The following is a 22,586-nucleotide window of genomic DNA, read 5'->3' as shown; positions in this document are numbered from 1 at the left end:
GCTCTATTACACACATTACATTTAAAATTAATTGACATTTATGGTGTAACGTAACAAAATTTGAAAACATTCAAGCGGGCGGAATACTTTTGCAAGGTACTGTTTGTATGCTTTGAAGCATTTGTTTTTAAAGGGACAGCTGTCTTTGTATGTTTTAAAGGGTGAAATGCCTCCAAGCTAATTTCATGAGTAAACCTGCCTGTGCAGTGAATCCCATCGCTTCAGTGGCATGCTGTGTATCGGTGCGTCCTGCTGAAGTTCTCTGCATAATTGCATCAACCTGCTGTAATTACGTCTAGATCCTCCTAACCAATCATGGCTAATATGACTCAGGGGAATAGGATTCATGTATTAGATTTTTACTAATATGTTCATTCGCAACACTACTCTCACACTGACTATGTGCATTCACATAGTCAGTGTCATAGTCATAGTCAATTGTTTCTGGAGAAACAATTTCTACAGGTATTTTTTCATATTTCATTCACACTGCTGTAAAGCTGAATCCTTGGGGAATTGAACTGATCAAGAATCCCTACATTTGAAATACAAAGCTGTGCTGGAAGTGATGGTAGAAATTAAAGCTTTGATCTTAAGGTGTTGTTTGCTCAATGAAGGATGTGTATGAGTTAGAGAAGAAAGAGTTGCTCTTATCAGACACATATTTCTGCCATGTGAATCTTGACAACTTTTCACTTCTCCTGCACTGTCACCTAGAGTTCAGAGTTCATTTATTTTTTGCATGAACTTGTGCATTGTCAAAGAGAATTGTAAATGTGCAATCATACAAGTAATTTAAAATTAAAAGAAATTTAAAAATGGTGGCCAATGGACTACTTTGCAAGACTTAAATTCAAAGGAAACCTTATACATAGAACAGGCCACCTCAATGTAAAAATGTAAAGGAAAAGTGGTGATATGAATTGTTGTTCTGGTGTTTTTCTTTTTTTAAATGCAACAAAAAACACAGAACTTAGTAATGGAAAAGGAATGATATGCCATGAGTTATAACTCCTTTAACATCCATCTATAGCTGAAATTCAGAGGAAAGTGATCTTTGATTGTAGATGGACTTCTTTACCCTTTATTCAAATAACCATAACAGTCACTGCATGATTTAAACGTACCATGATTTCTGCTACTCAGATATTTAGCAAGAACCAAAAAAAAAGTTTGTGTCAGTTGTGAGCTCCCTGGATGGGGCTTGGTTACCATAGCCGACAGTGGAATCCATCCAAACGGTACTCAGGGACTTTAGAAGCCAGGTGTTCACGTCTGACATTTTTTTTGTTGTGTTCTTTTAGTCATTATTAAGCACTTTCTGCAAGGCTCATTGCTGTCCTGCTGGGAATTGGCTGCTTCTGTAGGGGAGTGCTGCTTCCAAAGAACAGGCAAGATTGGTCTGTGTGAAATGTGCAGGTAGGTGGCAAGTGTCAAGTTGACATCAAAAGGAGTGCTAGGAGGCAGGTTTTCCCTGCAGAATACTGCAGCCGAACCTGACACGTAAGCAATGTCACTCACTTGTCAGGCATCATTTGCATGGCTGATCAGCATATGCTGTTTATAGGAATTCAAATAGAGCTGTTTTGGTTACCAGATTCCAGTTTGTGAATAATGAAAGACAGAAATGTCCCAACACTTAGTACTCAGCCTTGAAGCATCACCTTTATCAGTGAGATGCTTCTACAGTTTTACTGAATTCAGTCTTTGAGTTTCTTTTACAAAATCGGGAGGCCACAGATTTCTTGTGTCTGGAATGAAGAACCTTGGTCAGAAACCAACATGAACAACATTGTGGATACATAAAATCTGCTTCATCCGTTTGGTGGCTGGGCTCATGCTTTGAGATCTGATGAGGAGCTCTATCATCCAGGGGGAGTTCAGATTAAAGCTGCAGGTCTGCAGCCTGTTTCATGTGGCTGACTATAGAAGTTTAATAATGGGCTGGGTGTTTAAGCGCGCTTCCTGGTAGCGGGGCCGACCGTGTCTGTCTCCAGATGTTGTAAATGGCATCTTTGCCCTTGTTTATCTATGTAAAACAATTGTAAAACGGTGTCCTTTCCTTGGCCAGTCTATCCTGTCTTTGTCAAAGACACATTTCGCATCATTTACCACAGGTTCAAAAAGTAAGCCACGGGGGACCTCAAGGGGAGATTTAAAAAAAAAAGATAGGGAAAAGTGCTCTGCATGCAGGATGCCTCCCCATAGCCTGACCTAGTGTTTTTGTACTTTGCAGTCCACTGTGATGCATTCTGGTGCAATTCCATCAGCACTTTTCACCTTCATTTTGAAGTTGCTGAAAACAACACTTTGAATGGGAAGATGAAGTATGCCCTTTCTCCGGCGAGCTATCTCTTGGCACCCTTGCCCCCTCTGCCTACCTACATACACACCTCATTTAATTCAAATGGGCAATATAAGCAAAGGAAAACAACAACAAAAAAAACACTCAGCATGAGCATTTTTCCTGTTTCCTCTGCAATAAACCTGGGGCATTTCTCCCCTCATCAGGTTTGATACCGCTTGTCCATGTCCCCACATCCATTCCGAGATTCTGACAGCACTTTCCTGTTTTGTGCTGAATATTCAATACTTTGAAACTGAATCGCGATGACCTCTGGTACCAGCCTATACGCAATGTAGCCCGCAATTTAAAGTAAGGTAGTACACAGATTGTTCCTCAGTATTGCAGAAGTGTCCACTTACATTGATAGAATTGCTTCCATGTATCATTTAATGGCTATACTTGCCAAAATGCAGTTGCTGGTGATGTCCGGCCCACTTCAATCAGTGGTCATGTTTACAAAGGGCAAAATAGTGGTGTGGGAAGTTACCTCTGTAAACAGCTACACACATATGTGTACAGTCATTATGCAGTTATCTGCCAGCCCACAGTGGAAAGCCTCAGATCAATCACACTTACCTTCCACAGTACTGTACAAAGTGAATGTAAAGAGCTAGAGGAACAGCTGATGCTTGTATGTCCCAGCTCTTTTTCATATTCAGTCAGTTACTGTTCTATAAAACAGCCTAGTTACAACTGATCTACAGTTACATGGTTGCAATTGATTGCAACTGTTTCTCAATTACAAACAAGATAAAGTTGCAGCTGGTGCTCATTTGGGTCAATGGGAAATGAGATAAGTCTGCATTGAGCAGACAAGGACAGGTGACCAAGCTTTGATATCATGACCACAAGCTGAAACTACATTTATTTGAATCAGAATGGTTGGATGGATCATTGGCTCAAATTGTGTTTTACAATTAGTCTATTTCTTTTTAGTAGCCTTGTTTATTATAACTCAATAAAACTGCTGAATATCTGCCTTATGCTGTATGATATACAAAGATGCATAAATAACACTAGAACATTGTTTTTGTGTGCATCTGATACTATAGCATATCTAATTTGATTTCCATCTAAGCCAGGGTGTCACAGCAATGAGATTTATGCAAAAGCTACACAATTTCTGGAGCAATAAACCAAAAATGTTGTTACCTAATTTTATGCCAAGCTATGCAGACACTCAGTCTGTAATAATGAAGGTTCACTCTCCTCAGCATGCCAACTGCTTTGAATAATTAAGTTAATAAATAATTATTTGACCATTTCAGGGCATTCAGTGACTGTATGGAGTACTGAACTCTCAGCAAGAGATGGTTATTGGATCACATCACATCATCAATATCAATCACATCAGCTCTTGATATTTATTCAAATTTACTTTGTTTGCTCACATTTAGACCAAAGTAGAAAAAACATTACATTTTGCTAACATAAGGAAATGTGTATGGAGCCATAAGTCAAGGTATTGTGCCTTTTAGTCTTACTTAAAAGCCTCAGATCTTCAATTTCATTTTAATATTACATAATCACGTAAATCATTAATAAACTGTAAATAAACTCATTGCTTTTAGCAGATGACAAAGTCATTGACATAACTCAGTCAGCAAAGGGCTTCAAAGCCTTTTCTAAATCTTTGGGAATGCATCAAACCACAGTTAGAGCCATTATCCACAAAATGAGTAAACATATAACAGTGCTAAACCTTCCCAGAAGTGGTCAGCTTACCAAACCTACTCCAACAAAGCATCAAAAACCCACCCAGGAGGTGACATACCCAAACACAGTGCTGCAAATTTTCTAAAGCACTGCACGGCTCTCTTGCCTTATTTAAGGTCATTGTTCAGAAGAGACTGGGAAAAAATGGCAGCTGTGGGAGACTTCTAACACCAAACCACTGGTGATCAAAAGATATCTATGTGTGTGGCCTGTCTCACATTTGCCAAAAAAACTTCTTGATGTTCACCAAGACATTTGGGAAATACTCTGTGGACTGAAGAGGCAAAAGTGGAACTTTGTGAAAGGTGTGCCACAATATATCTGACATACAGCTATTATCATTTCAGAAAAAAAGAATCATACCTACAGTTAAACATGGTGGTGGTTCTATGATCATGTGAACTTGGTGTTATTGATAGAACAATGAATTTTGTTCTTTTCTAGAAAATCCTGAAGGAGGATGTCCAGCTATCATTTTGTGACCTTACGTTCAAGCATACGTAGGTATTGCAGAAGGACAATGATCCAAAGAACAACAGTTTCTAAAGTCCAGATATTAATCTGATTGACGTGCAGTGGCATGATCTAAAACAGGTTGTTTATCCTAAAAAACCCTACCATAAGACTGAATAAAATCAATTCTGCATTTTGTATTTATTCACATTATTTTTTTCTGATATTATAATTAGTCTAATCTAAAACATTCAAGTGTGGCAAAAACTGCTGAAATTTGTAAGAGGGCAAATACATTTTTACTATATTGTAGCTTCGACCTGTCCAGGGTATACCCCGCCTCTTGCCTGTAGAGCAGCTCCCCCGTGACGCCGTACGGAAGAAGGGGGTATAGAAAATGGATGGGTGGATGTACTGTAGCTTTTAATATTCTGTGCAATTTGTTAGGTGTGTGAGCCAATATAGCAGAAAATGTTAGCCACATAGCAATGACTTTTTGCTTTTCATCTTTATTTCTTTTTTCTGTCACAAGCAACATATGATCATTTACATATACAGAACATGAAGATGGGATAGTAATCAACGCTTTTCACTCCAACCAAAAAAATTTAGTTAAACCAGGACAAACATGAAATAATACCAGTAAAGAATGGTATAAAATCACCTTGGTTAAAGTTTTTTTGATGCTAACACAATATTAGTGTCTTTTGTAGAAAATGTGGGGCACCTCACCCAGCAAGATAGAAAAAACAAATTTATCACAAGCTAGAATTGTGAGAGGTCTTTTATAGGACATACTATTTTGACTTTTATTTGTTTTACTACACAAAACAAAGTTTGAATGTCATCAGAGTGCCTGAAATTATTTTGCTCTCATTCAATCTGTTTTGTACATTCACATTTTAACCAAAATGAAGTTTTTTGTGTGTTTTCTGATGCATAACCTTTGTATCAGGAAGTTTGTATAAGTAGTTGCTGTATGACAACTTAGATGTGAATGTTATGGCAGCAGGAGGGGCAAACTACAGCAGCTGATTGCTGAATTCCAGCAAGACATTGTCAAAGTGTGCAGAAGAAATAATGTGATTTCTACCTAATTTGATTTAATTCTCCCTGTGAGATTAAAGCATTGGAAGACATTTTTACATTTTATGTATTTTGTCCATGCATCACTTGACATTTTAGTTTTTAAGGAAAACATTTGGGATATTTCTTTCTTGGTCGATTAAATCCAGAATTCTTCAAAGATTGATATTTTGCACTTTAAACTGTTTTACACAATATAAACTCCTTATGGTCCAAACAAGTTTAAGTAATTAATTACTTAAACTTGTTTGGACCATATGGAGTTTATATTGTGTAAACAAGTTTAAGTAATTAAACAAGTTTAAGTAGTCAAAGTCACCAGTAAAACCACAAACCTAAGAAAATTTAAATGTGAACAAATTAGCAAGGTGAAAAACCTGCTACCAGAGAACACACTGGGCAACATAAAAGAACTTAGTTAACAATGTGCATATAAGACAATGTGATTTCGATACAAAGTGTTTATGGGCAGAACCGTCTTCCATTTAGTCATTTTATCTTAAACTAGTATTTCCCTCCAACTCATTTTTGCACAAATTGAAAATGAAACAAAACATTAGTTAAAAAAAAACTGACAGCTTTTATACATATAAAATGCATGATCTCTCCGTTTTCTCGTTTTTTATTAATGTATAAATTGAACTGAAAAAGGAGCCTTTGCATGAAGTTTCACAACCCAGACATTCTTCTTTTATAGCAGTGATAACCACTGCAAAGCATAAAATGCTTCACATCCCCAGAGACTCTCCCCAAGAAAATCGCAATCACCTTTTTAATGTTTTGTGCCTTAGTCTTAGAGAGGCTTTGTGTTGGCGAGACAGTACAGTCCAAAGACAGAGCATGTTCTTTCTGTCTGTGCTTTCTGAAAGGAATTTATGTTCGTTAATACAGCTTGAGTGGAAACTTTATCAAGTACTTTACATTTAATAATGTAAGGTAAAATAACCACTAAGAACAATTTTAACTGAAATTGTCATTGGTCAAAGGGATTTTTTAAAATCTGCTGGGCTTTCCATGCAACCCAAAAAAGACTTAATAAATTACCAATGTGGTCAGTGAGACATTTACAGGGTTTCCAGGTTCTTTGTCATGCTGTTTATGGACATCTACAGTATGCTCAGCAAAATCCGTTTTCTCCGTGCTGCACAACTGACAAAATACCATTAAAGGCAAACGAAGCAAGTATCACTGTTTATTACAGCAGACAAGGACACCATAAGGAAGAAGAGTAGCTTAGGAAAGCATCACAGGATTGTATTTGTGCTGATAATCTCAATTATTTTTCATGTTCAGGATACAATGAGCTGAAAGGCAGAGTAAAATGCTGACCTAATCACTAACCAGAGTAAAGAAGCTGAATCGTATGAAACTGACTCAGAATGGAGCTTCATACATATTACACAAATATGTCTCTAAGAGCAGAATTCACCCTAGTTCACAATACTGTTTGCTCATCAAAGTTAAATCATATTCACTCTTAATGTGCAGAACTATTGACTTTGTCCATCCATTGCCCACAATATATATGCCTATCACTGTGTAATTCAAGAAATCTACGCAAATACAGCAAATGTGTAACAGAACTTTATGGACGTTTGTCAGAATGGGTGAATAAGAAGAACCCTGTAGAAGGATTAAGGGGTGCAAAATATTAAAGTTAAATTAGTCACTGAAAAATCCTTTATCAATGATTACTGAACATTTTGTATCTACCAAGTGACTAAAGGACATCTAAAAGATCTATTGATGTCAGCGCTTTAAGTAGTTGAATGTTTTTCAAAGTAAATGTTTAGTCAAAATGTAGAATTCAGATAGGAATACAGATCTTTATTAAGGCCCTGTGAACATGACAACAATCCATTAAAAACCGGATTGTTGTTTTAATTGCGATCTCTGTGCACAATACACTAGTGGAAATGTTAAACACAGTGTAATTTCCCTGTAATGCCTCTAGTAGGCGGTATGTTCTTCGAAACTCAACAACATTGGCATGATCTGTTGTTTTTAAGATGGCTTGTACTCGTTATGCTGCGTGTGTGCACATTAATTTCTACTGATTGCAGTCATACTACGTATGTGCCAGGGCATCCCCATACAGAACATTTCAGTTTTTGCTATGTATACAAGAATGGAGACCAGGATGTTTTCATAACCTTACACTGTGTAACCTGCTTTTAAATCAAGCTGTTGTCACAGAAAATATGTGCCATCGTGGTGTCCACAAACAATAGAAACACAGCAAAACTTTTTTGTTGTCAATGTGCACAAGGCCCAAGCCTTTAACGAGAAAATAGTTTTCAAGAATAAATAAAAAGTGCAGAGTAAACCCCTAGATCTGTTCTTGTAAGAAATACAGCTATTTGTACCAGAAATGCCACTTTTCTAATAGTCCCAACTGTACTCGACTCGGGTTGGATCGGGTCTGCATTCGGTTTGTTTTCCATTACAACTAAGTACCGTCTCAATGTATTGCTATTGACGAGATCATCAATAGCAAGGTGGCGCCGGTCCAAAAACGTAACATGATGTGATTCCATTAGTAACAGTTCAACATAATCATTACTAATGAAAAGGATTAATGGAACAGGGACAAAAGGTACAATACTAGTACTACAATGCAGAACCATAAAAATCCTGTCAGTGTCAGAAACAGTAACTAATTCTGGAATGAATGCAACATTTCTATAACAGCGCAAAGCCTCTTTAGCTGTTTATTGGTCAATGACATTTCATTTTGGAATAATATTGTGATTTCCAAGTACAATAAAACTATAGAAGTATATCATCACCTCAACTAAATAATGCTATGGAGTTTATTTTAACCACAATAAGTAGTCAAAATCTGATCATGCCCTGGAAGACTATAATTTACATTCCTAGTCGGTGCTAAATAAAAGGGCCTTTTGAGTGTCTTTAAGGAATCTGGACTGCATTTGGGCATCTTGTTCAAAATGCCTAGAGTGGTCAATCCTGACCTGGATCATTCAGGGATTTTTAAAACATACCTTGAAATTTATGAAAAATTTGTTATACTCGTGGAACCAAAAAAAGAGCATTTCCGATGGTTTTTAACATCAGGACAATGTAAAACTACATTAAAGACTCTTATTACGTACTGAGAGCTCTTAATAGTCAGCACCCAAGTTGTATTTTTGCAACATTTTTCTATTAAATTAGCCACAGAAACAATGAGTTACAATGATTAGTGGGTGGACCTTCAACATCACTAAAGGGACTTTACTGCACAGTCAGCAGCTCTATTTTAACATGCATCCATGTGCATTAAATTAACCGTACAGAACCTACTTGAAATAGATGGGAACTATACTCTCATACCAAATCCCCAGCACTTGGTAAGAACTCAGTTAAGAGAATAGCATGTTCAAAGCATTCGTGATATTTCGCCCTTCGTGCTTTGTTAATGGTGCGCTCTGAGATCATAAAACTCATTCCGGTGGTGACAGGTTCATTTGAAATATGTCCTCCAGTAGGACAAATGTCTGAACGGGGCCAGAGCTGAGAGCTCGGTGCTCCTCAGTATCTCTTCCCGCAGACAGGACATTCACTTGTTTTTGGATCTTTCTTGTTGACATATCATATTGGTACCAGCAAAGTGAAATAAATCCTGAGCAAGACTGCACACCGGTGGCCCATTTTTCAACATGATTCTCCATGCCCATGCACAAATCAATAGCTCTTTTCTTGACCAATAATTACACAGTCCCTGACACTTGAAAGAAGAGGCACCCTAGAAACAGATTAATACATGACTGCATCCTGATCTGCTTATGTGTGCTTTCATTCGGAAGATAAAAAAATTATAACAACAGCTATTGTTGCAAATAAACTATTCAGTACTTGGCATCAGCTTCAGGGCCATATGCACTCTTTTTTCAGCTCTGGTAACAAGGCCACCTACATATGCTGTGCATCCATCTATCCTTTTCTAACACATGAACTAATAGGAGCAAAGAAGAAACTGGCTGAATACTAATAATGCCATTCATTACCCAAAACTTGAAACATGCGGTTTAATGCAATTTCACTCTGCACACAACTCTGTACTCTGTACACAACAAGGTAATAGCCTTGATAGGTCATATCTGAGATAAGTTCACTGAATGGTCAGGTAAAAAAATAATCCTTGGATGAAGAGATGCAGGGTCTTAAGACTGGACTAACAGGGTGGCTTACTTACAGACAAACCTACAAACTCAGCAAGTAGTCCCAAAATTAAGAGCCTGCCGTGTTTTTATTTTTGACCATCTCCATACCAACGTTTATGAAACTAAGACAACGTCCTGGCGGGATGGTGGCTAACATCCTTCCATCTGGACAGTAAAAGCATCTGGGGCAAAACTTATATCCTGATGCTTTAATAAAAGTATTGGAAATCACCACCACCCATCAGCTAGTAAAATAGTTGGTTACCATTGAGACTCAACACAGCTCCGAGAAAGGACACTACTGACCAAGGATTCCTGCTCATTACTTCAGCAACTCCCCCTACTGCTTGGACTTCAAGAGATGTAGTAGGGGCTGCCCCGCAGCCTTCACCCCATATTACTTTTTTAACACAGGTAATGCCAAGAATGCCAGTTTAACCAGTTTTATCATTGGTGTTGATATTAAACATTCTACTGGAGGCACAGACGGGTTTAAGTTGTACTGCCTTGTGTGTTTAAATTCCTCCAGATTTTATGAGAAATTATGTCTCTCCTATATGTCTGCAGCAAAGCTGCAGAGCTCATTGTGTAAGAAAGGCCTCTAAAAACCTGCCACTGTGCTTTACTATGAGTGAATAGGACCTGAGATCAAATGGGGTATAAGGTACAAGCACTTTCTCTAATGGCTGCAATTCTCAGCAGTGGTCCTTTACTGGGTACAAGCACACTGCTATGATTTTGTTTCCCCACAGTCACAGTAGGTGCTTGATATATTTCAGTTTTCTAAGCCATAACACAGCATCTGAATGACTTTTCAGTTCTCGTACTGTACTCTTCTAACCCTGGTAATCAAAATGATGTACCGGTGGACAACCACATAGAAAATATAACAGTGTTTATTATTCACGGAAAACGGCACAAATGTTTGGATGTCTAACCATATACCATGGAGAGTCAATAATTTTTTATCTGTGGGAGATTTTGAAAATTAGTTATTTTATTATACAAATGCAGTATACTGATCTGTGAAATGTCTTTTTTTTTCTTATAGAAATTCAATTCAAATCCAGCATTTTGGCGTTATCAGACTCTTTGATTTCTGTGGCTGACAGTTTGACTAAGTTTTTACAAGGTGGCTACATCTGAGCAGATCCTTGTACCTATACAGATGTCTGATCATAAGGCTGTTACATTATTATATTACTTATAGTCCCATCAACAAAAATATAACCTCATATTTTTTCAGTATTTTTTAAAGCTTCATATCTGTCTGTTAATTTAAAGAAAAAAACAACAATCTAGACCAGATATCACTAAGTCTGTTTTAACAGGAGAGAACTTGGACAAAATAGTTTATTATCAGTATTTTTGTGTATTTGAGCTAGAAGTATTGTCATCAAAAATAACAAGCAAAATGTTCTGAATTCTACAACAACTGATGAATATAAATCTGACTAAGAATGCTTTCATCATCATTTCGTGATGGTTCAATAGTGAAGAGGAGATGACAGACTTTGCCAACATTGTGGCACTATGCACATTGGACTGACAGCAACAGTGTTTAACTGATGACATACTAAGTGTTGTTTTTTACTGCGCTTGTTATATCAAGGCAGTTAATAAAAATAAAAATAAACCCTCTTGTTTATATACATAAATTAACAGTCAATTCAATCCAATCATACAGAAAAATTTAAAGTCAATTCTGTACATTCTAATTCGGTCCTAGCTATTAAACATTGCAGTCAGGTTCAGTTTATTATTAAAACTGCTAAAAAGCTTTCTATGACTAGTGCATTGAATTGCTGACTTTGCAGCAACACGTCCTCCTGATCGAGTATGCAGTGACAGTGGATAGTCGACTGCGTTGTGTCGTCAATTTTGCAGAGGACACTCTTCACTGAAGTTAAAAAGTAGGAGATGAATAGATATCTACATAAAAACATCTACCGACACAGCCTGGCTAGAACAGTTATATTTTCAGGATATTTTGCAAAGCTATAAAAAGACAAGGACTTAAAACCTTACAACTTGAAATAGCAAATAAAACCAAATAATGAATGTGCAGGGTTTGGAGGGTTGCTTTAGAACTCCCTAGTGAGGAAAGGGAAACATCTAAAGCTGGGGACACACCACACTACTTTCACAACTTCACAGATTTTGAACAGATTTGAAGTTTACACCCTAACAGACTGGTTTCAGCAGTTTTTCTATGATGGTTGACAGAGTGAGGATAATGAATTTAAGAACTGCATCTGATGAAGGACCATAGACTACATGAATTGTCAAACAAGCAAAGACAACTAAACGCATCAAACTCTCCCCAAAACCCTTGTATGGGCGACAGTTTAAAGGCTAAACAAACATAGCAGTTGGTGGTTGTAATTCATCAATTTGTTGTATAAAAACTGTCAATAAGATTTTAAGAAGAAGAATGGGAAAATAATGATTTCCTGTGTCCAATCTTCTCATTTTCATCAAACACTGCACGATTCTTTGCCCAGTTCTACCCCAATTCCCACTTAGGAAAAGTCTGCGTCAGTCTGCAGCAGTTGAGACTAGTAGTTGGCCAAGAAATCTTTTAGTCTGAGAGGGGGTGGAAGACTGGAGTCTGCAAGTGTGTGTGGAAAACCCAATCCGACCTCAATCTCAGGAAAACAAACATGTTTGACAGCAAACAGTTAATGGAAAATAGAGGCTGGCACACGACATCAGCTGCTAGCCATTTGTTTTTTCTTTATTTGTATCTGTTCAACATTAAAGACGTAAACACAAACCAACAGTGGGCATAATACACACCATAAACTGACTGATTACTAAGGGTGGAGCAGTACACAAAAATCAGTTTGGTTACGTATTTGAGTGTCACGGTTCTGTGCGATTTTGGTCCGCTTCAATCAAGATATTTTGACAACCTAGTGTAACATCTGTACCTCTTGGTTTAGTCCACCTTTCTTTCTCCAGTGTAGCTGCATAAGAGATCTTCAATTTTACCACAGCAGACCTAAGTGGTAGCTGGAAGCCCTAATTGCTTTGTTTTGGTGTCACTTTTCAAGGTTACGCTACAGAATGTTGCATGCCACACTTAGTTCTGCACATAAACATTCTGCATGTGTTCAAGTTTTAAAACAACCCTTTATTTGTTCTGTATACGTGCGTACTGAACTGACAGGGCTGTACCGGATATTTTTGGTACAAATGCGTGTACCATCACTTGCCTACTAATTACTATCACACAGTGATCACAAAAACAAAACGTAAAAAAGACAAGAGACACTGAGATATTTAAAACTAAATCATAGTACATAATCAAGGACCATTTTTAAAATAAACAAAGTATGTTAAAATGTAAAAAATATAAGTAAAAATGCTCTTATATTAACAAGTGCCAGTAATTTATTAAATAACACTTTATTTAAGCTTTCAACTTGAAAGAATTTCCACAAGAGTTTGATGCATTCAGTTGGTTCTAGTTGGTTTGATCATTGATGTAGTCTGTGATCCCACAACAGGCGCAGTTGTTAAGTGTTTGATGGCCGTCTTGGGGGTCAGTAATTAGTAACACTACCCAACTGCGTCCAGCTTCGGCTCAGATGATTATAACATGTTTGACTGACTGTAGCTGAGGTCGGGGTCATTTCTTTTCTACCCCCACACTGACAGATTTTGCGCCAACTAAACATGTTGACTGTCCCAAGCTAGCACAGTATGGTGCAGATTTTGTCCAATTGGGAAGAATTGGTCAAATCTGTCAAAGAACATTGCAGTGTGCCCTCGTCTTACGTAGAGGGACTATAGAGTGCACTTATATTTTATAACAAAAAAAAACAAAAACTAACTGAATCTTCCTATTGACCACTTAACAATTAGGGATAAGGTACTTTTATTTCAAGCTTAAATGTGAATTACCTATGCTATCAGGGAATCTACAGTCAGTGTCCAGCATTTTGCCATATTAAAAGCCTCTGAATTGAATCTTGAGTGCTTAGGGTCGTCAGCAGTGTGCCGTGGCAAAAAAAAGCTGACTGATGTTGCAAATGTCAAGAGATGATGGACTACAGCTCTCTGGCCTTGAAGCAAACCATAGCTACTCTCTGGCTGTGATTCGCTCTATTTAAAACTTGCTCCACCCGCTCCAACACTTTCTCATTCATTTTATCATAACCTGTAACTACAAAGAAACATAAACCACAAATAATAATAATAATAATCATCTTTATTGGTCATTGCACATGTACATTACAACTAAATTTGTAGGGGAGCAGTGGGCTGCCATTGTGCGGCGCCCGGGGAGCATTCTAGGGCTAAGGGTCTTGCTCAGGGACCCAGAGTGGTAATCTGTGGGAACCTGGCCCCTTGTGTCCCCTCTAGAACACAAACCTCCTGTTCTAACCACTAGGCCACCACTCCCCTAAGATGAAAAAATATTCTATTTCTTTTTTTTCTGATATCTAGAAACGATAAAATCATGGCCACCCCTACCAAATGCTTCTAACGGGTCAGGATATCTGGGAGGTTTCCTGAAGTTCCTTAAACAACGGATTCCTTGTGACCCGTTGGTTCTTAAGAAGGTTCTGTGTGTCGGTTTGTTCCTCACAGCCATTACATCCTCTCTGATCAGTGTCAAGGTGGGTTGGTGGACAGCAACACAGACTCTCTTTGTCATGTTCTTTGAAAGTGTTTAGGTCGAAAGTGTCAAAGCAAGATAGCAACAAATCACCATGGAAACATGAGCGATGAAACTCACTATACTTATGTATGTAGTAATGTTGGTTAAAGTTAGTTTTAAGAAGAAAATTCTTGTTTTTCTGCTAAATTTGACACATTTATTTTCAGAGTATAATTAATATATGTACATTTTATGTTTTTTAATGGTAGCCTCAATTTTGCAAATCATATTGTTGCAAAATAAAGGGATGTTTTTGTCTTCTACCTGAAGTATTTTAACATTTGTACAAAATAGCTGAAAACATTTCTTGGAGACATTTAATTCTTTTTTCTGCTCTATCTTGTACAGAGATAAAAAATAACTTTTGTCTAAAATGGATTCATACCAGAAAAAAAGCATAATCTGGTTGTGAAAGATGCCAACTGTTACAGCAGCACTTATTAAAACATTAGACAGACACCAAGCCAATGCACACTACACTGCTATTGAGGCACAACAATTGTACAATGAGAAGTTTGCATTCACTCATCATCGACATAAACACGTTAACTGTGGGGTTTTCTGTTGTTCCTTTTCCATGATGATACAAAAAACAACTTCGACAATTTCCAAAAATGACATTTTCTCAAATCCAGTCAGAATAATACATACAAGCTCGAATATTTACACAAATTCCCACTCATATTTAAATACATGTCCTTTGGCAAGCAACAGAGAAACTGAATACTTTATTTAGCCATCAACCAGTTTCTGACATAATTTTGTATTTTTTTTTTCATCAGAAATAGTGAAGTTTATTTAAACTGTTAGGCTTCCTGACTTCAAGATCAGTGTAGCACCGAGGTCAGGGCCTGTCCAAGTGCTTAATATTAACCTGCTTTATCTATTCTAAAATAAGTTCTCATGTGTTTTGGATCATGATTCAGTTGGTCACCACTCAGCTGTTTCCAAGTTTTTAATTGGTGGGAGGTAGTGTTCCTTTTATATTATTCCATCTAACGTTGTGCAGTGTTTCGGGACCACAGGCAATGAAACAGAACCTTCAGCATGATGCTGCCACCAAGTTGGTTGACAGTTAATGTAAAGATCTTGGGTGAGGAAGCCTCAACTTACCTCCTCCAAACATATTAGTCACCCTGGACAAATATTTGAATGTTTGCCTTGTCTGGACATAAAGCTTTTAAGGATGGTCTACATAATTAGGTACAAATCTCAAACACCTCACCAGAATGTTAGGTGCTGTGAATTGATTTGGATTGAAATTGTTTTTTTTTCCAATGGCTAACATCAGGCTAACGCATCTTGGCACATAAGCCTTCATCAGAGCATCTGCTTTTGGCAGAGCACCCGACCAGTAGAAGGTTATATGAGGAGGTGCACCTGCTATATGTTTTTCACTGCTTGATCTCATTATCATCAAGTGGGCTATAGGGGCAGGACTGACAAGCTGCTGCCTGCAGCGGATGTACAAAAATAACATTGAAATATGTGTAATTAGTAAGCACAGTTCAGAAGGCATCGATAGTTAAAACAAAAATATGCCATATAAGGCCAGTAAAAGGTTATGTAATGTAAGTTATTGTGTACTTTCAATTGATCTAAACGTTTATTACTGAGCATAGGAAGCCAAATTACAACAGTGATTACAGAAGACTGAAGTTTAGTTAATATATTGTAACATTGCTCTTTGTTGTTAAACTTAAAAACATATTTGTACACTTAGAATTTCGAAATATATTGTACCTTGACCATATTTCTGTTTGAATCAAGGAATAGTTATGTGGTGAACAAAAGAACACATGTACCTAGAGTAAAGTTCATTTAAAGAAAATACTTTTACGTTATTTCATGTGATTTTCAACAAGAAGGTAACTTTTTATGAGAAAAACCTGTTTACATAACAGCTGATCTAAGAGAAGAGAGGAAAGGAAACACTGCCAAAATATAACTGAAAGATATTAAGATCTTGGGTTTTATTGTGTCGTTTTTATGTCTTAAGTGTTGTTGGCCACAGGTGCTGTCTATGGTGCTGATCCTGCAGGAGGATCTTGACAACAAATTCTGGATTTTTTATTGCTGACATTTGTACCAAAAGCATCCTGTCAGTATTGCTGACATTATTTTAGTTTTACGCTTTATTTGTCCAAGATATGTGGCTTTGAGTAAATATGGCTCTAGCGTAGCGTTTCTATGCATAGGAGATATGCATTTTATGAGTATATGTATTTTATTTCTAGCAAGGCCAAGTTACTACAGAGTTTTTGTTAAACAATTCTGTGGCATGAGCATCACAACATAGATTTTGCACATGTGAAGCCCCCCCCTCCTTGAACCGCCACCTTAACATGGTTTGAGTGCTCGAATGATCCTAGAGGCTATGTTATCTGAGGCTATGTTATCTGAGGCTTAAATTCCCCTGGTAGGGTCTCCCATGGCAAACAGGCTCTAGGTGACGGGTCAGACAAAGAGCGGTACAAGAACCCCTTATGACGACTACGAAATCAAGGCACGTGACGTCGCCCGGTACGGCGGAGCCGGGATCCCACCCTGGAGCCAGGCCTGGGGTCGGGACTCGTCGGAGAGCGCCTGGTGGCTGGGTTGCTCCTTGCGGGACCCGGCCTGGCCAAGCCCGAACGAGAGACGCGACACCACCCCCCGTGGGCCCACCATCTGCAGGGGGAACCGTGGGGGACCGGTGCAAAGAGGATTGGGCGGCGGACGAAGGTGGAGACCTCGGCGGCCCGATCCCCGATGCTTAGGCTGACTCTAGGGCAGTGGAATGTCACCTCGCTGGGGGGGAAGGAGCCTGAGCTTGTGCGGGAGGTCGAGAGATATCGACTAGAAATAGTCGGGCTCACCTCCACGCACAGCGTGGGCTCTGGAACCCATCTCCTTGAGAGGGGTTGGACTCTCTTCTACTCTGGAGTGGCCCACGGGGAGAGGCGGCGGGGTGGTGTAGGTTTGCGTGTTGCCCCCCAGCTCAGCCGTCTAGTGTTGGGGTTTACCAGTTTACCCCATGCGCCTTCGGGTTGGGGAGAGGTCTCTGACTATCATTTCAGCCTACGGGCCAAGTGGTAGTGCGGAGTACCCGGCCTTCTTGGCGTCCCTGTCGGGAGTGCTGGATAGTGCCCCTTCCAGGGACTCCATTATTCTGCTGGGGGACTTCAACGCCCACATGGGAAACGACAGTGACACCTGGAGAGGCGTGATCGGGAGGAATGGCCTCCCCGATATGAATCCGAGCTGTGTTTTGTTATTGGACTTCTGTGCTAGTCACGGATTGTCCATAATGAACACCATGTTCAAACATAAGGGTGTCCATCAGTGCACTTGGCACCAGGACACCCTAGGCAGGAGGTCAATGATCGACTTTGTTGTCATATCATCAGACCTTCGGCCGCATGTTTTGGACACTCGGGTGAAGAGAGGGGATGAGCTGTGCACTGATCACCACCTGGTGATGAGTTTGATCTGCTGGGGGAGGAGAAAGCCGGACAGACTTGGCAGGCCCAAGCGCATAGTGAGAGTCTGCTGGGAACGTCTGGCGGACCCCTTGGCCAGGGATGTATTCAACTCTCACCTCCGGGAGAGCTTTGACCAGATTCCGAGAGATGTTGGAGACATAGAGTCCGAGTGGACCATGTTCTCCACATCTATTGTCGATGCTGCCGCCCGTAGCTGCGGCCGTAAGGTCTGCGGTGCCTGTCGCGGCAGCAATCCCCAAACCCGGTGGTACACCGGCAGTAAGGGACGCTGTCAAGCTGAAGAAGGAGTCCTATCGGCTGTGGTTGGCTTGTGGGACTCCTGAGGCGGCTGACGGGTATCGTGGGGCCAAGCGTGCCGCGGCCCGGGTTCATGGGAGTTTGCCCAACTGGTCCACATGTGTTTTGTGGACCAGGAGAAAGCATTCGACTGTGTCCCTCGTGATGCCCTGTGGGGGGTGCTCCAGGAGTATGGAATCGGGGGCCCTTTACTAGGGGCCATCCGGTCTCTGTTCAAGCGGAGCAGGAGTTTGGTTCGCATTGCCGGCACTAAGTCAGACCTGTTCCCGGTGCATGTTGGACTCCGGCAGGGCTGCCCTTTGTCACCGGTCCTGTTCATAACTTTTATGGACAGGATTTCTAGGCGCAGCTAAGGGCCGGAGGGGGTCTGGTTTAGAGACCAGAGGATTTCGTCTCTTCTTTTTGCAGATGATGTGGTCCTGGTGGCCCCCTCTAGCCAAGACCTACAGCACGCACTGGGGCGGTTTGCAGCCGAGTGTGAAGCGGCAGGGATGTCCGAGGCCATGGTTCTCGACCAGAATAGGGTGGCTTGTCCTCTTCATGTTGGAGGGGAGTTCCTGCCTCAAGTGGAGGAGTTCAAGTATCTCGGGGTCTTGTTTACGAGTGACGGAAGAATGGAGCGGGAGATCGACACACAGATCGGTGCAGCTGTCACAGTAATGGGACTCTGTGCCAGTCCGTTGTGATGAAGAGAGAGCTGAGCCGAAAAGCGAAGCTCTTGATTTACCGGTCGGTCTACGTTCCTACCCTCACCTATGGCCATGAACTTTGGGTCATGACCGAAAGAACGAGATCCCGGATACAAGCGGCTGAAATGAGCTTCCTCTGTAGGGTGGCCGGGCACTCCCTTAGAGATAGGGTGAGGAGCTCGGCCATCCAGGAGAGGCTCGGAGTAGAGCCGCTGCTCCTCCACATCGAGAGGAGCCAGTTGAGGTGGCTCGGGCATCTATACCGGATGCCTCCTGGACGCCTTCCTCGGGAGGTGTTCCAGGCACGTCCCACCGGGAGGAGGCCCAGGGGACGGCCCAGGACACGCTGGAGCGACTATGTCTCTCGGCTGGCCTGGGAACGCCTTGGGCTCCCCCTGGAGGAACTGGAGGAGGTGTTTGGAGAGAGGGACGTATGGGCGTCTCTGCTGAGTCTGTTGCCCCCGTGACCCGGTCCCGGATAAAGCGGAAGACGACGAGTACATGTGAACCACTTTAGACAAGTGCTGATCAAATGTTGAAAGCACGCCATTTTCACTATTTTTTATTTCATGATACACTATGCCGACACTCTGTTTACACTGATAATGATTTACTCATTTTGGCCGATTGAATACTTGAAAATGCCAAAACAGAAGGCAGTCTGACTTATTACCTGATTAATCTAGTTGATTTATTTCACTTTTGCTGTCTCTGTTGTGTAAATCTCATCCTTTAGAGGTGAGGTGATCATTATTATAAACAACAAACATAACTCATAGATGTAACACAACTTGATATTTTAATTAACGTTTCTATATTTCTCGCTGTTTGATTAATAACATATTTTAAATACAACATCTGACAAAAACAAGAAAGAGTGTTAAAATGTTAAAGGTTAAAATTCTTACAAAAACCTTTTGCTTGGGTCTCTCAGGTTTTAGGTCCTTTCTCATTTTTTGTATTTACAATAACCAAGTACAACACCAAGCATTTTAGTTTGATCTCCCTAATCCAAACAATACTTATTCACATTTCCCTAAATTGAAAAATGGCTACGGTGTTTGTCTACCAATCCAAATATTAAAACACTTAACTTAAAAAACTTTAATCATACTCAAAAGTAAAGAATAATGAATGGGATGATCAATGTGCACATTATGTATAATGTAATCCTACAAAAACAGGAATCTGAGAAGTCGTGACATATCTTTTTGGCATGTCTTTTCTTCCAACTGTAAAAATTATTCCAGCCAACACTTGCAAAATTAATTGATGCCACACATTCTGGATGTGTCATTTGCTCTTGTTAATTTGATATCCAATGCTGTTACTATGTCCTGAGAGCTTGCTAAGATTTTTGTCCTTTTGACAGTATCAAGCAGCAACAGACGTCTTCACAGAAAGCAGAGCTTTGAGCGTATGAACCACACATTATGAAGCTGCTGCTAAACTCATTGAGTGCAATTTGAATTCTGGAGCAAATTAGAGTCTTAGCAATAGCTTCTAATCAGGACTGAGTCAAAATTTCCTTCATTATGAGCATTACAGTGACCAGGCCCCAAATGCTTATGTTCAAAAATTTAGGTTGGAACCTTCCTTGTTTTACTCACCCTGAACACAGTGATCTCAGATGTTTGTTTTATTCGATAAATGTTACATAAAAATATTCTAATGCCACTCCAACTCCAAAGGTCTGTATGCTACTTGACAACTGCAGTGGTGGAATTGATTCAGCAAAACAATCAGTCCCAGTGGCATTTGCAAGAAACTGGTCCACACAATGTTTATTTTCAACAGCAGGTACAGAAAACTGCACTATTTAGGCAAGTAGTTTCACAGTATTTTTGAAATGTTAAGGGGATAAATATATAAGGTAAGTCCATTCAATGAAAATACACTTCATCTCTATGAAGAGGAGTAGCAATAATTGATACACTAATTATTTTAGATCAACAGTGCTTTGCAAAAGTATTCATACCTCTTCATTTTTTTCACATTGTTATGTTACAACCATACATCTGAATGTATTTTGTTAGGATTTCATGTGATAAACCAAAAAGTAGACAAAGAAGGAAAAGGATTTGTCATTTGCTTTTGGCATTAATTTGCAATTGTGAAAAGCTCCCTTTGATGCCCCAAAATATAAATTCAGAACCCATCTAATTATATATATTTTTTATCGAAGATACCATCTGTGAGTAACTTAATCTCAATATAAATCCAGCTGTTCTCTGAAGGCCTCAGAGGTTTGTCAGAGAACAATAGTGAACGAACAGCACCATCAAGACCAAGGACAGGTGAGGGAGAAAGTAATGAAGGAGTTTAAAGCAAGTCAAAATTATTAAACATTATCCCTAACTTCTAACATATCACAGAGCTCCGTTCAAATGTTCTAAAGGAAATTGCTCACTTATTGAAGAATGGCAAGAAGAAAGCCATTCCTGAAAAATATGTCATAGGATGTCCTGTTTAAGGTTTGCCACAAGCCAAGGGGCACAGTTAACAGGTGCACAAAGATACTCTGCTCATATGAGACCAAAGCTGGATTTTTTCACCAACATGCAATACAAATGTGGAGGAAAATCAACACTGCACATCAACCTGAACACAACCATCCTCACAGTGAAACATGGCAGCATTATGGTATGGGGATGGTTTTCTTCAGCACAGACTGGGAAGTAAATCAGAGATGATGGGAACATGAATGGAGTTAAATTCAAGGCAAAACTAAGAGAAAACCATTTTTTCTGTAAAACCTTGAGATTGCAAAGGTTCCCTTAAACAGACAAAGAGAGCTATAATTAAATGGTTTAGATTAATCATATTCATGTGTTAAAATACTACAAAGTCCAGACCTTAAAACCAGCAAAGTATCTTATGCAAGGCTTAAAAAATTGAAGAGATGTTTTGTAAAGAAGAATGGACAAATCTTTCAGTCTCTAGATTTACAAAGCTGGTAGAGAAATACACCAAACGAGTTTAAGCAAAAATGTCTGAATATAAATGCACACCGCACTTTTCAGATATTTATTAGTAAGAAAGTTACAAACCTTGTATCATTTTCCTTCAATCTCACGTCTGTCTCATCAACTCCCCAAGAAATACATTCAAGATTGTAGTTGTGATGTGGTAAAATATGAACACATTCAAAGCGCATAAAATGTTTTGTAAAATTAAATGCTTAATTTATCCACTAATGCTTGCCTTGATTCTGAAAGAGTAGCATTCTTCAATAAGTGAAAGGATACAGTCACAACACAGCTTGTTCCTATATTTTACTACATGCCAAATGTTTGCCAGATATCAGACTGACTACTGCTAAAATATCCACAAACCAGGCATAATTACACCACATACCTCCAAAATCAGGCCTTAGACGTATGTCGTATCCCTTCAGCAACTTGTCCACGGTAGTCTTGGCCACAGACATTCCGGTGCTTCCGGTGGAGGAGCTGAGGGCAGAAACCACATGCATAAGTGCCTCTTTTCTCAATCTGCAACAACATGGTTGTGTGTTAGGTACACGCTTAGTTAGAAGTTGGAATTCCTACACTGGTTACCTTGTTCTCAACATTAATGGTGGAGAGGTTATTATGTCTGAAAGGGAATGTTTCACCGAGAACAGCGTTTTCTGTTCTTTTAAACATCTGAGTAGAGCATGCAGATGCTTCTATAATT

General features: G+C 39.5%; 1 protein-coding gene across 1 annotated transcript in view; it reads right to left on the bottom strand.

The window, feature by feature from the left end:
- The window catches only part of gabrb4 (gamma-aminobutyric acid type A receptor subunit beta4), a 76,727-nt gene extending 54,371 nt beyond the window's left edge, over nucleotides 1-22,356 (bottom strand). Inside the window, exon 1 of the mRNA XM_047379482.1 lies at nucleotides 22,266-22,356. Within this exon, the coding sequence (XP_047235438.1) occupies nucleotides 22,266-22,338 (73 nt within the window). The 5' untranslated portion in view covers nucleotides 22,339-22,356. The remainder of the gene's footprint in view (nucleotides 1-22,265) is intronic.
- Between the last annotated feature and the right edge of the window lie 230 nt (nucleotides 22,357-22,586).

This window comes from Girardinichthys multiradiatus, chromosome 11 (assembly GCF_021462225.1).
Source record: "Girardinichthys multiradiatus isolate DD_20200921_A chromosome 11, DD_fGirMul_XY1, whole genome shotgun sequence".
NCBI classification, from domain to species: domain Eukaryota; kingdom Metazoa; phylum Chordata; class Actinopteri; order Cyprinodontiformes; family Goodeidae; genus Girardinichthys; species Girardinichthys multiradiatus.
This window is presented reverse-complemented; position numbering and strand designations above follow the sequence as displayed.